The sequence below is a fragment of the Sus scrofa genome, chromosome 2 (genome assembly GCF_000003025.6).
Source record: "Sus scrofa isolate TJ Tabasco breed Duroc chromosome 2, Sscrofa11.1, whole genome shotgun sequence".
NCBI lineage: Eukaryota > Metazoa > Chordata > Mammalia > Artiodactyla > Suidae > Sus > Sus scrofa.
The window spans coordinates 67,945,062-67,962,523 of NC_010444.4; the positions used below are offsets into that span (position 1 = coordinate 67,945,062).

General features: G+C 40.1%; 1 protein-coding gene and 1 pseudogene across 1 annotated transcript; both read left to right on the plus strand.

Moving 5' to 3' along the window:
• Positions 276-1,190, plus strand: LOC110259646 (olfactory receptor 18-like). The gene has a single exon (XM_021085131.1). It carries the CDS (start codon positions 360-362, stop codon positions 1,188-1,190), a length of 831 nt encoding a protein of 276 aa, XP_020940790.1. The 5' UTR covers positions 276-359.
• Positions 13,200-14,330, plus strand: LOC110259763 (annotated as a pseudogene).

Consider the following 17,462-nt stretch of genomic DNA (forward strand, 5'->3'; position numbering starts at 1 on the left):
GGTGGGGGTGAGGAAAGCAAAAAAATAAAATAAAAATGAGAAAAAAAGTAAATAGTCAGGAGATCAATGAGGAAAATGTTCTAAGAGGAAATGAGTTTGCCACCACTAAGAAATATCACTGAAGGTATTGGAGTGAATGATCCTCAAGTGGGAATACTTTTACTTGGTTGAATCCAAAATATAAACACAGTGCTGGCTCCCTGTTTGCTTGTTTTATTTAGTTAAAGCCTCTTTGCCTTTCTAGGAGTTGTCTTGGCCATGCTGGAGCAAAGAATATAACTCGTGTCTCAGAATTCCTCCTCCTGGGCCTCTCAGATGACCCTGAACTGCAGCCCCTCCTCTTTGGGCTGTTCCTGTCCATGTACCTGGTCACTGTGCTTGGGAACCTACTCATCATCCTGGCTGTCAGCTCTGATGCCCACCTCCACACCCCCATGTACTTCTTCCTCTCCCACCTGTCCTTGGCTGACATTGGTTACATCTCCACCACCGTTCCCAAGATGATTGTGGACATCCAAACTCACAGTAGAGTCATCTCCTACATGGGATGCATGACACAGATGTCTATTTTCATTCTTTTTGGATGCTTGGACAGTCTACTCCTGAGTGTAATGGCCTATGACCGGTTTGTGGCCATCTGTCACCCCCTACACTACCTGGTCATCCTGAATTCCCGCTTCTGTGGCTGGTTGGTTTGGGTGTCATTTTTCGTCAGCGTTTTGGTCTCCCAGCTGCAAAGTTTGGTAGTGTTAGAACTTACTTTCTTCCTGGATGTGGAAATTCCTCATTTCTTCTGTGACCCTTCTCAGCTATTCAGTCTTGCCTGTTTTAAAATCCCCAGCAATAATATAGTCATCTATTTTATTGGTGCCATTTTTGGTGGTATTCCAGTCTCGGGGATCCTTATCTCTTATACTCAAATTGTTTCCTCCATTCTGAGAGTCCCCTCATCAGGTGGGAGGTACAAAGCCTTCTCCACCTGTGGCTCTCACCTGTCAGTTGTTTGTTTATTTTATGGAACAGGCCTTGGAGTGTACCTCAGTTCCACTGTTTCACATTCCCGCAGGAAGGCTGTAGTGGTCTCAGTGATGTACACTGTTGTCGTCCCCATGCTGAATCCCTTCATCTACAGCCTCAGGAACAGAGACATCAAGAGGGCCATGTGGAGGCTCCTCAAACGAACAGCCTAATCTCAATACTTGCACCATCTTTTCCATGGAGCTTGGAAAAACCGGTAAAACCAAACAGCTAGAATTCAAATTTCTGATTACGCGGTTCCATAATTTTTGAAGCTCTTGTGCTTTTCAGTACTTTCAGTATTTCATATCTGTATAGTGCTTCATTGGGTACATTTTCAACAGGATGGAGTGGTTATTGTGGGATCCAGTCCCCATTTTAATCACTGCATGATTGAATCATGACTATAGAGCCTTCTTTATTTCTTACCTGTTACCCAGGCATCCTGGAGAAATGCACAGTGCTTATTCCTAACAATTCCAATCTTCAACCCTTTCCAAAACTCATGTCTGTTGTCCACACAACTTTTGTATCTTTCAGGTCTGTTTATGCAAGTTTTGAGTAAGAATGTTCTCAACTTTGGCTTCATGTGGAGTCACCTGGGAATCTTTAAAAAAATGCTGATGTCTCTCAACACAGGTTATAGTTTAATTGGACTGAGGAAGAGCCTTATCATGAGGACTGAAAAATTATCTCAGTTGGGTTTCATGTAGTTTAGGAATGAATGATAGGATCACGTTTTGCTCAAAGATGACTAGTATTTTTGGATCCTGTATTGTTCATGAGCAGATGGTGGAGTTTTTAAAGTCATATTTGCTGACAAGAGGGATGACATGAAAAAGTCCACCCTAGCAGCAAGGTAATGTTATTTTCCCCAACATTCCCAATATTGCTTTACTTATATTCTCTTCCATACCATAAAACTATTCATCTATGCTGGTGAATAGATGCTCCAGACTCAGCCTTCTAGACTTTACTTCAGCAAAGGGTAGCTCTTTCCTTTCATTAGTAATAGTATCTTTAGGACTGCACTTTGAAGCTGTTCTTCCTCTCTCTTCTCTTAACAAGTCTGTCTTTGAACTCTGATCTGTGCTGTACACCATATGAGTACTCAACTTTTTTTTTATTCTTTCCTTTTTTTGGGGGGAGGGCACAGCTGCAGCATATGGATGTTTCCAGGTCAGGGGTTGAATTGGAGCTGCAGATGCCGGCCTGCACTACAGCCACAGCAATGCCAGGTCCTAGATGCATCTATGACCTATACCACAGCTCATGGCACCACCAGATTCTTAACCCACTGAGCAAGGCCAGGGACCGAACCCACGTCCTCATGGATACTATTTGGTTTTGTTACCACTGAGCCACGATGGGAACTCTGAGTATCCACATTTTCTCAGGGGTGTTGCTACATGGTTTCTGAGGCAGTGATCTGAGGCTCTCTGAAAACCTGCCTTAATAGCTAAATTAACTTACTTGGCCTTTTACTACTAAGCTAAATCATCTACCCACTTTATGGATCAGGAACTTTAATAGTGGAAAAAAGGAATGCCCTTTACAGAAGAAGAAGCTATACCAATCAGTGAGAAGAGATAACTCCCTTTAAAAATGGCTAAATTAGGACTTTGATTGCTTGGTTTTCATGAGCTGAAATTAGACAATTGGAGTGTGATCTGGTCTGAAACAATGAATAGCTCTGTGTCTCCATTTCTGAAAACTTAAGGATTGGGCAAAATTATTCATGGAACTTTGGAATTTCTCATTGGGAAAGTAATGGGAATTTGCCAAGGTAATTGTGATAGTTAATTTTAGTCAACTTGGCTGGGTCATGTTGCCCAGATACTTTGTCAAATATTATTCTAGATGTTTCTGTGAAAGTGTTTTGTTTTGATTTGGCTGAGATTAACATTTAGATCCCTGGACTTTGAGTAAAGTGGATCATTCAGTGTGTGGGCCTAATCCGATCGGTTGATGGCTTTGATAGAACAAAGACTGACCTCAAGGAGGAAGAAGGAATCTGGCCATCACACTGTCTTTGAACTTGAATTACAACTCACCCCTGCATCTCCAGCCGGTTGATCTACACTGCAACCCTTGGACTTATAACAAGCTTCCACAATCATATGAGTCATTTTCTTAAACCTCTCTCTCTATAAATATATGTATAACCTACTGGTCCTGCTTCTCTGGAGAACCCTGACTAATACAGTGATGTTGCCCTTTGACATCTCATTTCACCTGCTCCAGAAGTAATCCTTTCTTCTTTTTCCTGTTGAACTTCAAAATTTAGAATGAATGTTATTTATTAACTAACACTATGCATGTGGGGAAAGCCTGAATATAAATCTGCTGCAAAGGTCCACAACAGCTATCCAGGAGTAACGCTACTCTCCTTGGTATGAGAGACACATCACAGATAACAGAAAGAGTAAGGGATTTAAAGACACAATTCCACCTAGGTCTCGCCAAAAATTTGAGACCTGTGGCCACTCAGTGTACTTCAGATTCCTTATCAGTGAAAAGGCAACCTGGAGTTCCCTGGTGATTCAGCAAGTTAAGGATCTGGCATTGTTATTGTGGCTCTGGTTACTACTGTGGCACAGGTTTGATGAGAACTTCTACATGCTGTGGGCATGGCAAAAAAACAAAAAAAACAAAAAACCGCAACCTATGGAATGAGAGAAAACATTTGCAAACCACGTGGTCGATAATTAATTACTCTCCAGAATATGTAAGGAACTCCTCCAAATTAAGAGTAAAAAAAAATCAAAACTAATAACCTGGTTAAAAAATGGGCTAAGGGTATGGGAAAAAATAGTGGATATGTCTATCTTTCTAGCCAATTCATTTTGCTATTCATCTGAAACCAACACAACATTGTAAGTCAACTATACCCTAATAAAATAAAGTGGCTTAAGGACTTAAATAGACAGTGTTCCAAAGAATATATAAATGGCTAACAAGTATATGAAAAGGTGCTCAAAATCAATATTCATCAGGAAAATGCAAATCAAAACCACACTGTGACATCATGACATACTTCTCAGGATGGCTATTATTAAAGAAAAAAAAAAAACAAACGCAAACCCCCAAAGACAACAATGTTAGTAAGGATGTGGAGGAATTGGAACCCTTGCACAATGTTGATATAAATAAAAAATGTGGTAGTGACTGTGGAAAACATTGTAGCGTTTCCTTAAAAGTAGAACTGCTATGTGATCCAGCAATCCCACCTCTTGGTATTTATCTAAAAGAAATGAAATCAAGATCTCAAAGAGATAGTAGTGCTATTAAGTTCATTGCAGCACTATTCACAATAGCCAAGATCTGGGCACAACTTAAATATCAGTTGACAGATTAATGGAAACTGATAAATATTATCACATGTGCAGTCTGTGAACGCTATTCAGCCTGAAAAAAGAAGGAAATCCAGCCATTTGCAACAACATGGGCAGACATTAGGACATTATGCTAAGTGAAGCAGACAATCACAGAAAGACAAATTCTGCATGATTCTACTTATATGATTCATCTAAAATAGTCAAATTCATAAAATCATATAGTGGAAAGCTGGTTGCCAGGGGCTGGCAGGAGGGGGAAATGGAGAATTACTCATAAAACAGCATAAAATTTCAGTGAATCAAGATGAACAAGCCCTACAGATGTGCTGTACAACAGTGTACCTACAGTCAATTATAATATATGAATATTTCAAAATCTGTTAAAAAGGTAGATCTCATGTTAAGTGTTGCTTCCACAATCAAAAAATTAACTGAGAAAATAAGAATACCATCAGATTCTTGCTGTAGAAGACCCAATTCTCCCTAAGATCACTCGGTCATTTGAATGCATTTGATGATTATAAACTCACATGTCAATAGAGGTTAATTTAACACGTCTGTGGGAATGTAAATTGTGCAGCCACTGTGGAGAGCAGTATGGAGGTTCTCTAAAAAAAACTAACATAGGGTTACTGTATGATCCTGTAGTCCCACTCCTGGGCATATATCTGGAGAAAACTATCATTTGAAATGACACATGCACCCCGATGTTCACTGCAGCACCGTTTACTATAGCCAAGACATGGAAGCAACCTAAATGTCCATCAACAGATGAATGGACAAGGAAGAAGTGGTACATATATACAGTAGAATATGACTCGGCCATAAAAAGAATGATAATGCCATTTGCAGCAACATGGATGGACCTAGAAATTATCATATTAAGTGAAGGAAGTCACATAAAGACAAATATCATATGACGTCGCTTATATGTAGAATCTAAAAAATGATGCCACATAGACAAATGTGATACAAATGAACTGTGCTTACAAAACAGATACAGACTCAAAGACATAGAAAACAAACATGGTTACCAAAGGGATGTGGGAGAGATAAATTAGGAGTTTGAGATTAACATATACACACTATATTTAATAGATAACCAAAAGGATCTACTGTATAGCACAGGGAACTATCTTCAGTGTCTTATAATAAACTATACTGCAAAAGAATATGAAAAGAGTATATGTATATACGCATAGCGGAATCACTTTGCTGTACACATGAAACTAACACATAAACAGTAAGTCTGAGTTTTTTTATTAAGATGTATGAAACAGGAAGTTCAGGAGGAGGAGTAAGGATGAGATTCCTCCTGAGAATGGGCAGGACCCAGACTGTACAAAGGACATCTCTCTCTCTTTTTTTTCTTTTTTTTCTTTTTAAGGCCACACCTGCGGCATATGGAGGCTCCCAGGCTAGGGGTCTAATCGGAGCGGTAGCTGCTGGCCTATGCCAGAGCCACAGCAATATGGGACCGAGCGGTGTCTGCAACCTACACCACAGCTCACAGCAACGTCAGATCCTTAACCCCTGAAGGAGGCCAGGGATCAAATCCGCAACCTCATGGTTCCTAGTCGAATTTGTTAACCACTGAGCCACGACAGGAACGCCTTTTTTTTTTTTTTCTTTTTTTTCCCAAGGACATCTCTTGTAATCCTATACCATCAATATTAACAGACCTTCAGAGACTGAGATAACATGGGCCAATTTGGCTAATTTTGAGCTCTGGGCATTGAACTCTCAAGCCCAGACTCCTGTAAATAAGCAGCCTGTGCCCTGCAACATTTCAGTTTGTTGGTCCCAGTCCAGCTGGATCAGTACGTGTGTCTTCTCCTGTCATAGTCATTGTCTTCATCAAGGGGTCCATCTGACTCTGTCTTCCTGTCTGTCCTGTGAACAGAACTGAACCTTCATCACTCACCCAGCCTGGGAAGGGCAATTGATCATCATTCCTTTGTCATGCCCCCAGCGTGCCCTGCAGTGAGTACCACTGGAGATACTGAGTACAGGAGGGACTGGGGCAGGATGGTTTCTTCATCATAAGGATAAGCAGGACAGTTGGAGGATGAGCGAGTAGGGCACCAATACGCAGTCAGCTCAGAGGCGTATGAAGTTGATGCTGTTGGTCTCAGTGAGAAGTCTTATTTCTGCTTTCCTCCCATACTGGCTCTAGGTTCTGTTGGCATCTCTCTCACCAGAGCAGGAAATGAGTCCCTCTAAACTGTCCCCTAAACATTCCAAGATGATCATGAAGGTGCTAATGAGGATGATGCCAGATGATCATATATGTGGTATCGTGAATATTTATTAAAGATTCCCAAGGGCCAGGCTCTGAATTAAGTGCTCCACGTAGCTTATTTTTTTTCATCTGCATAGTCACCCCTCAGATATATGTGTACAGGTTATTGTTCTTTTACAGATGAGAGAAGGATGATAGGTTTTTTATTTATTGTAACTTGCACCAGATCATGGGATAGAATAGGATGAAGTCAGCTTTGAATCAAACAGCCTGACTGCAGACACAGACACCTGGCCAGCATTGTCCCTTTGCCAACCCAGTCATTTCACTTCTCTGGCCATTCCATCAAGCATCTCCGGTTACTGTGATCTTCATTTTGGAGGTTACCGGTAAACCGCAGTGGGGAGCTGTGGGTGGCACCAACCGTAGAAAGGATGGCTGAGATCATAGGCAGGATCACAGAAATCATTGGCTCATAACAGCTGAGGGCAGATCTCTGCTCCTGGATATTGCCTCACCTGTCCACTTCCTCCTCCATTCCTGTAATTCAGCCTTCTCCATTTAAATTGGAGACATAACATCATCCATACTCAGGAGACCAGAAACAGAGAGGATGTACAGAAGATGTGTCATTGGCTAAGACCTGTGGATCTCTGGTTTAAACTTCCTGAGTTGTATTAGTGTGAAGAAGTTAACTACCTGTGACTCAGAGATCCACCGTATAATTTTAAATCCTATCTGCTGCATTTATTATCTAGCGAGCTGGAGCAAGTTCTTAGTATCTCAGAGCATCGACATTGTCATCTGAGTTGATTTCGGTTTGATACCACCTCACTGAGTAAGAAACAGGGAATGGATACTGTCTATGTGGGTAAATATGGGATGGATGCATAAACTAAGGGCAAACTTTTTGATAAAAATATTATTGATTTTGATTACCCTAAGGTTCATATCATTTGGCCAAAATATCCTGTGATTTGACAGTTTAACTTTTAATGAATATCTGACAAAACATTTTATTTTGTCCCTATACAGCTAGACACTGAGCACTTGGACGGAAATGGCTGAGTCACATTGATTTCTCTTTCTTTCTTCCTTTCTTTTTTAATGGCCTCACCCACGGCATATGGACCTTCCCAGCTACGGGTTGAATTGGAGCTGCAGCTGTGCCTATGCCACAGCCACAGCCACAGCAACATCAATCCGAGCTGAGTCTGCGACCCATGCCCAGCTTGCAGCAATGCTTGATCCTTAACTCCCCAGGTATGATAACTATTGAGTAGACCCTTCTTTGGGTCGCAGAAACACAGAATAATCAATATGGCTTGCACACACTGATGCTTTCCTGCCTGTGCTTATGGGATGCCCCCTAGGACAAGAGACAAGATAAAATAGTACTTGCCTGTGTGTATGACATGGACTCTAAATGGGATCTATTATTTTCCATTTAATAGCTCTACAACATTCAATTACTCAATTACTCTTGTTGTACTCAAGGAACAACACAGTGATTTTCATAAATACTGAAAAGAAAAGGCAGAAGGAGCAGGGGAAGTTACAATTTATCATCCAAGTCATTCTATGTGCACGCCCTGGGAAAAGATACTCTTCAGATTCCCTGTCATATAGCCAATTACATACACACAATGGAATGCTCCTCAGCCCTAAAAAGAACAAAAGAATGGCATTTGCAGCAACATGTATGCAACTAGGGATTCTCATATTAAGAGAAGTAAGTCAGAAAAAGAAAGACAAACACCATATGATATCACTTATATGTGGATCTAAAATATGGCACAAATGAACTTACCTACAAAACAAACAGACTCACAGACATGGAGAACAGACTTGGGGTTGCCAAGGGGGAGCAGGGAGGGTGTGGGATGGACACTGAGTTGGGGGTTGGTAGATGCAAAGTATTACATTTAGAATAGATAAACAACGAGGTCTTACTGCATAGCACAGGGAACTGTATCCCATCTCTTGGGATAGAACATGATGGAAGATAGTATGAGGAAAAGAATGTATATGTATGTATGACTGGATCACTATGCTGTACAGCAGAAATTGGCACAACACTGTAAGTCGACTATTCTTTAAGTAAAAATATAATCAAAAGATTATTAAAACTCTCTTAGGGTTGCATTTCATGCATAAGCCCACTATTCCAAAAATAATTATAATTCTGGTTCAAAGCAAGGACCAAATATTGATTAAGTTCCACCATCCTAAGATGCCCCACATCTCTGGAGCTGGCTGTTATCTTCTCAATTTCCAGATAAGGAACACCGCATAGAAGCTGAGGCATTTCTACACACATCTGTGACTTAGGATACTGAACCAGTGGTTTTAGGGGCACTGGTGGCACTAATATGATGGATTATAGATTTCCTATGATAGCAATGCACTTTACAGTCCAGTTTGAAAATCTGAGATATGGAAATATTATTCCCTTGTTAAGATGCAAGTTTTCATATGGAGCAGTGATCATGGAATGACTATCATTAGATACTTCAGAGGTGTCTCTTAGTCTATACCTGAATAATACCTTGAATATTGATAGCAATCCATTTTTCTGTTGGGAATACAAATGTAGTCAGTAAATAGTAAAGTTGAACTTGCACATACCATAAATGAAATTCTCAGCTGTATGATATGGAGAAAGGCAAAAGAATTTTCATGGGATTATCAAAATAAGAAATTTAGTAAGTAAAATGAAGTTCCTTCTTCAGGCAATATTACATATCAGTTAAAGTATTGTATCTAGATGTATGCATTCACAGAAAGATTTAAACCTAAACCCAAAGTTGTGAGCGAGAATGTTTTAGATGCAACATGTGCAATAATGTACCATTTGTATAACATTTCAAAGCTTTATAAATACATAAATATAGACTAACATTGTGGAAACACTGACAGAAAATATACTGACCAAATTAATGACAGCGATTGCTTTGGGGACAGGTTTGCAGAACAATGGGATAATGCAGGGACTTGAAGAAAACCAGTTTTACTTAATTGTATTTAAACTATTAAATGTTTTTAAGCAAATGCTATTAAATGCTTATATTTTAAATATAGGCATTGGATATTACTTATAGTAATAATAAGCAAGATGTGTATTTTTCCTTTTAAGGCCACACCTGCAGAATATGGAAGTTCCCAGGCTAGGGTTGAATTGGAGCTGTAGCTGCCAGCCTATGCCACAGCCAGGTCAACACCAGATCTGAGCCGTGTTTGCTAACTATGCCCCAGCTTGTGGCAATGCCAGATTCTTAACCCCTTGACTGCGATCAGGAATTGAATCTGCATCCTCTCAGATGTTATATCAGGTTCTTAACCTGCTGAGTCAGAACAGGAACTCCTAGGCAATTATTAATCGAACATTTTCTAAGTACCTGGACGTACTTTAAGGCAGTGTTCTTGACCACTAAGAACGGTACACTTAGAGATTATTATTTAATTGGCTCTAGGCTATGGCCTGGGCATGGGTTTATTTTATAATTTTCCAAGTAAAGATAATAATCAACTAGGACTGGGAACCCTGGGTCTGAGCACTTTATATCTAATGTCTTTATATTTAATCTTTATATTGAATGTCTTGAAACAACCCAGTAAGTTAATTATCTCTATTTTGTGGATGTGGAAACTCCCCAGATGTTTGTTATATGAGTTTCTATTTTCTCTTGTGTTCCCCACCCGCCCCAATTAAATCATAGCGTGACCTGTCAAGGGAAATGAAGATCTGAGTCACCTTCAGAGAGTTGATCTGAGAGAACTGAATTTTAGAAGAATTAAGTTAAAGAAAATTCCCCCTGTTTCAGCAAAGATTGAAGTTAGGTAGGTGTGAGAAGTCTGGGTTTCAGACCTGGTTTGGGGGCCTGCCATGGTCCTTAATTCCTCCACTGTAAATAGGTGAGTGGGATTTGATTAAAATACAGCACCTCCAAATGTTTGGAATTAGATATACGTGTAAGTGCTTTTGCCAAGCTACCAGGAAAGGGAGACCAGAGAAACAAAGAGCAGAGCCAGACACTAGTGTGTCCCTGAGAATACGCAGGGTTGATATACAATTCTGCATAAGATCAAAAATAGGAAGAAAATATTTTTTATTTTAGTTTAGTTTATCTCTTTAGGATTAAACATTTTAATTTTAATTTAATTTATTTTATTTTTCTTTTTAGGGTCACACTTGCAGCATATGGAAATTCCCTGGCTAGGAGTCGAATCTGAGCTGCAGCTGCTGGCCTATGCCACAGCCACAGCCACAGCCACATCAGCGCTGGATATGAACCACATCTGTGGCCTACACCACAGCTTGCAGCAATGTTGGATCCTTAACCCAGTGAGCGAGGCCAGGGATTAAACCTGCATCCTCATAGATACTAGTCGGGTTCTTAACCTACTGAGCCACAATGGGAACTCCTGTTTAATGATCCAGAAGTGCACTGTACGCTAATGCCGTCTATAGGGTAATGATGTTGTGACTTTGCATTTACCAAAATGTAGTTATCAAAATTTGAAGTCTACTGGACTAAGGTTGTTTTTTTGTTTGTTTGTTTGTTTGTTTTTGTTTTGTTTTGTTATTGTTTTTGTTTTTGCCAAGACCTGCAGCATGAAGTTCCCAGGCCAGGGACTGAACTCATGCCACAGCATAGACCTGAGTCCCAACAATGGCAATGCTGGATTCTTAACCTGCTGCACCATCAGGGAACTCCCTACTAGGCTGAGTTTAGAAGTTACAGTTGAAAAGCATTTTTTTCTAGGTTTTTTGAGATGTAATTGACATTTAGCACCATATAAATTTAAGGTGTACTGTATACTGACCTGACTCAAACGTATTGTGCCACGATTACCACAATGACGTAATATCCATCATTGTATGTAGAGAGGAAAAGAAAAAAACATTTTCTTCCTTGAAATTTCTTAGGATTTGCTCTCTTAACTTTCAAATATATCACAGAACAGTGTTAACTGTAGTCATTGTGTTGTACCTTACACCCCTAGCACTTTGTATCTTATATATGGAAGGGTGTACATTTTGACTCGTTTCATCCAATTTCTCCACTCCCCACCCCCACCCCCAGCTTTTGGAAACTACACATCTTACCTCTTTTTCTCCGAGTTTAGGGTTGGTTTGTTTGATTTTAGATTCCACACATAGGTGAATTACATGACTTGTCTTTATCTGACTTATTTTGCTTAGCCTAATGCCTTCAAGGTCCATACATGTTGTCAGAAATGGCAGGATTTCCTTCTTTCTTATGGCTGAATCGTGTGCCATTGTGTGTATATATCATGTTTTCTTCCTCTACTCACCCACTGATGGACACTTAGGGTGTTTCCACATCTTGTCTGTTGTAAATAATGCTACAATGAACAGAGCGGTGCATGTAACTTTTCCTATTAGTGTTTTCATTTCCTTAAGATGAATACCCAGAATTGGAAAAACTGAATCAAATGGTAGTTGTATTTTTTTTTTTTAAATTTTATTGGTGTATAGTGGACTTACAAAGTTGTGTTAGTTCAGGTGTTCAGCAAAATAAACCCATTTTATATATATATATCTATATATCCATTCCTTTTCAGATGCTTTTCCCCTATAGGTTATTACATAATTTTGAGTAGATTTTCTTGTGCTAGACATGTTACCTGTCTATTTTATATAGAGTAGTGTGTATATGTCAATCCCAATCCCCTATTTGTCCCAATACCATGTTTCCCCTTTAACCATAAAAGCAAGGAATTTCCACAGTGGCCAAACAAATTTCCATTCTCACCAGTGGTGCACAGGTTTCCCTTGAAAAGATTTTTAAAAGACAACCCAGGAGTTCCCATCGTGGAGCAGTGGTTAACGAATCCAAGAACCATGAGGTTGTGGGTTCGATCTCTGGCCTTGCTCAGTGGGTGGAGGATCCAGGCTTGCCATGAGCTGTGGTGTAGGTGGTAGATATGGCTCGGATCTGGCGTTGCTGTGGCTGTGGCATAGGCCTGCGGCTACAGCTCCAATTAGACCCCTAGCTGGGGAACCTCCATGTGCCAAGGGTGTGGCCCTAAAAAAACAACAAAAAAGACCCTCCCCCCAAAAAACCCCTTTCTAATTATGAACATTTGACTTTTATTTAGAGTCCAGATGACATAGTTCGAGGAATATCTAGATTATCAACATTCTGAGTCAAGAGAAATTCCTGTGCTGTATCTGAATAAATTAAGGCTGATTCTAACTGTATTAATTAGAATGATTTTTTTTTCAAAAGGGGAGAGGGATATTTCTTTTTTATATAACTTTTATGTTTTTATTAAAGTTTAGTTGATTTACAATGTTGTGCTTTTTCTTACTCAATATATTTCATTAAAAGAATAGACTGTCCTTTGCCATGATCAGGGATTTGTTATCTCTCCATTTCCTTGCTCCTCTAACATTCTTTAAGCCAATGTATAGAAAGAGGTGAATAACGTAGAATCCAGTGAGAAAGGAGCTGTAAGAAAACTGGATTTGGAACTTTGTGAAATAGTGCTGAAGGTACCAGGGTGTATGACCCCAAGTGTGAATATTGGCTTGTAAATATCCTAAATCCAAAATATGCACATAGTAGGACTGCATGCTCATTTACCTGTTTCCTTTCTTCCAAACCTCTCTCTCTCTTCTTTTTCAAAAGGTGTCAGAGCTACATGGGACCACAAAATCTAACGGGTGTCTCTGACTTCTTCCTCCTGGGACTCTCAGAGGATCCAGACCTGCAGCCCCTCCTCCTTGGGCTGTTCCTGTCCATATACCTGGTCACCATGCTGGGGAACCTGCTCATCATCCTGGCTGTCACCTCTGACTCCCACCTCCACACCCCCATGTACTTCTTCCTCTCCATCCTGTCCTTGGCTGACATGGGCTTCACCTCCACCACTGTCCCCAGGATGATTGTGAACATCCAGACTCACAGCAGAGTCATCTCCTATGCTGGCTGCCTGACACAGATGTCATTTTTTATGCTTTTTGGATGTTTGGATAGTCTCCTCCTGACTGTGATGGCCTATGACAGGTTTGTGGCCATCTGTCACCCCCTGCATTACTTGGTCATCATGAACCCACGTGTCTGTGGCTTGTTAGTGTTGGTATCACTCCTCACCAGCCTTTTGGTCTCTCAGATGCACAGTTTGGTGGTGGTAAAAGTTGCCTACTTCAGAGATGTGGAAATTTCTCATTTCTTCTGTGATCCTTCTCAACTCCTCAACCTATCCTGTTCTGACCCTTCCGCCAATACCATAGCCATGCATTGTGTGGGTGGCATCTCTGGTTTTCTCCCTATCTCAGGGATCCTTTTCTCTTACTCTAAAATTGTTTCCTCCATTCTGAGAGTCTCCTCATCAGGTGGGAGGTACAAAGCCTTCTCCACCTGTGGCTCTCACCTGGCAGTTATTTGTTTATTTTATGGAACAGGCCTTGGGGTGTACCTCAGTTCAGCTCTCTCACTTTCCCCCAGGGAGGATGCAGTGGCCTCGGTGATGTGCACTGTGGTCACCCCCATGCTGAACCCCTTCATCTACGTACAGTCTGAGGAACAGGGACATCAAAATGGCCATGAGGAGGTTCTTTGGCCAAACAGTCTAATTTCAGTACGTGGGTGTCACCCATTTGGAGTGTACTTTGGGAAATGTAGAAACATTAAACATGTAGACTTGAAATTCTCCCTCTCTTATGTCATCCTTTTTATAGCTCCTATGGCCTTCGCTCTTCTCCTTGCTTACCACCGGACTCTTGCTTCTTTTGTCATTTCTTCAATGGACCGAAGTTGAGTTCTAGGATCCTTTGCAGATCATAATCACCACATGACAGAATACTTGCTGCACACCTGAAGGTAAGACAACATTATGAATCAACTATGCTCCAATAAAAAATAAAAATTAAGGAGCTCCTGAGTTCTCTGGTGGCTCAGTGGGTTAAGGATCTGGCATTGTCACTGCTGTGGTGCGGCTTTGATTGCTGGCCCAGGAATTTATTCATGCTGCAGGTGTTGTAAATACAATAAAATAAAAGCATACACACAAAATAAAATAAAAAAAATTAAAGGAGTTCCTGTTGTGGTGTAGCAGAAATGAATCTGACTAGTATACATGGGGATGTGGGTTTGATCCCTGGTCTTGCTCAGTGGGTTGGGTGTCCAGCATTGCCATGAGCTATAGTGTAGGTTGTAGATGCTGATCAGATCCAGCATTGCTGTGGCTGTGGTTTAGGCCAGCAGATGTAGCTCCAATTCAAACCCTAGCCTGGGAACTTCCACATGTTGTGGGTGTGGCCCTAAAAAGCAAAATAAATAAATAAATAAATAAATAAATAAATAATACGTAAGGATAGAGTTCCTAAGATTCTTTTTTTTCTCGTCTTTTGTCTTTATAGATCTGCACTGGCAGCATATGGAGATTCCCAGGTTAGGGGTCCAATCTGAGATGTTGCTTCTGGCCTACACCAGAGCCACAGCAATGCCAGATCCAAGCTGCATCTGCAACCTACACCTCAGCTCATGGCAACACTAGGTCTGTAACCCACTCTGCGAGGCCAGGGATGGAACCCACAACCTCATGGTTCCTAGTCAGATTTGTTTTCACTCCGCCATGATGGGTACTCCCTAAGATTCTTTTTTTTTTTTTTTTTTTCTCTTTTGCCTTTTCCTGGGCCACTCCCATGGCATATGGAGTTTCCCAGGCTAGGGGTCTAATCGGAGCTGTAGCCACCGGCCTATGCCAGAACCACAGCAACTCAGGATCCGAGCCGCATATGCGACCTACACCACAGCTCATGGCAACGCCAGATCCGTAACCCACTGAGCAAGGCCAGGGATCGAACCCGCAACCTCATTGTTCCTAGTCAGATTTGTTAACCACTGAGCCATGATGGGAACTCCCCTAAGATTCTTAATAAAATGAAGTTGCCTTTTGTTTATGCATTATTGTGCTTATTTAACCATGGTCATCACACCCACCTAGAACATGTTCCGTATGCCCTCCTAATTTATTCAACTAAACTGGTGGAGATTTTCATTCTGTGCTAGAACAGTGTAAAAAATAATTCACTCTGTGCATTCTCGACAGCCTTCAATCTCAACTTAAACTTCCACAAAAAATTTCAGTACATTTTCTCAATTTCTTACATGGTTAATTTTGTTTTTGATAATTATAGAAGTGAACTTTTTATGAGAAGAGATTTTCTCTCTCTCTCTCTCTCTCTTTTTGCCCACAGTTGCATCATATGGAAGTTCCCAGGCCAGGGATGGAATATGAGCTGCAGCTGCCACCCACGCCACAGTGGTGGCAATGCTGGATCCTTAATCCTCTTTGCCACAGTGGGAACTCCAAACTTTTCTCTTTTAGATGCTAATGTAAAGCTAAAATTTCATGGATTCTTTTTGGAGTGATAAAAAGATCTAAAATTGGATTGTGGTGATGGTTGAACAACTCTGTGAATATACTAAAAACTATTGAATTGCACACATTAAATTGGTGAATTTTATGGTGTGTGAAGAGTGTCTCAATTATTTCTTAAGATTAAAAAAAGTATTGTTCCTAGATGACTAGCAAATGGGATAACTTGCACCTACATTTCAACTTTTCACACAGGGTAGTTTTCTCTGACCAAATCATTTTAAGTTCCCTCTTCTGGATAGTACCCTATTTTATTACCAATTCTGGAACTGTGAACAGAACAACAGACATTATTTTTGAGGTAGATGCACATTGTTTGTAACCAAAAATAGATGTATTGTTTTTTTTTGTGGGTTTTTTATTACAGCATTATTGGGACATAATTGACATATAACACTGTATAAATTTAATGTGTACAATACGGTGTTTTGTGACATGTGTCTATTGTGAAATGTTTACCAAAATAAGATTAACACACCCTTTTCTTCACCTAATTACCATTTTTTTGGTTAGAAAGGTAACTCTAACCTCATAGCACTTTCAAGAATGTAACACTGTAGTGTTACCCATTATCACCATGATGTACATTAAATCCCGGCAATTTCTTCATCTATAACTGTAACTCAAACTACACCTCCTCTTTTCTACTGCCTTTCAGCCCCAGGCAACCACCATTCTACTCTGTTTCTATGAGTTCAGTATTTTCAGAATTTGAATAAGCTGGATCATACATTTGTTGTCTTTCTCTGTCTGACTTAATTTCACTTAACATAATGTTCTCAAGTTTCATCCATATTCTACCAAGTGGCAGGAATTCCTTCTTTCTTATGGCTGTATAATATTCCATTTGTGTACCACTGCTACTACTATATAACATTTCTTTTTAAAAACATTTTTATTGGATTATATATAGTTGACTTAAAAAGTTGTTAATTTTTTTCCTTTTTCCATTATTTGCCTTTTATTTTATTTACTTCTGCTCTTTTTTTCTCTTTTGGTCTTTTTAGGGCTGCAACAGTGGCATGTGGAAGTTTCTGAGCTAGGGGTGCAATGCCAGATCCCGTCTGTGTCTGTAACCTACACCAGAGCTCATGGCAAAGCCAGATCCTTAAACCACTGAGTGAAGCCGGGTGAACTCACGTCCTTGTGGATACTAGTCAGATTCATTACCACCGAGCCACAATGGGAACTCCCTACTGACTTTTGCTCTTGATTTCTTTTTTTAATTTTTTAAGTTGATTTTTAAATTTTATTTTTATTAGATTCTAGTTGATTTCCAGTGTTATGCAAATTTCTGCTTTTTTTTTTAATTTTAGGGATACCACATTTCTTTATCCTTCATCATCAATGGATACTATGTTGTTCCCTTTTTTTTTTAATAGTTACATCACCTCCTTTGGAAAAATACCCAGAAGTGGAATTGCTGTTTCACGTAGCAGGTCTTTTTAAAA

What these genes read in the sequence shown, in the direction of transcription:
- LOC110259646 (XM_021085131.1), top strand. Translation starts at nt 360, where the DNA reads ATGTACCTGGTCACTGTGCTTGGGAACCTACTCATCATCCTGGCTGTC.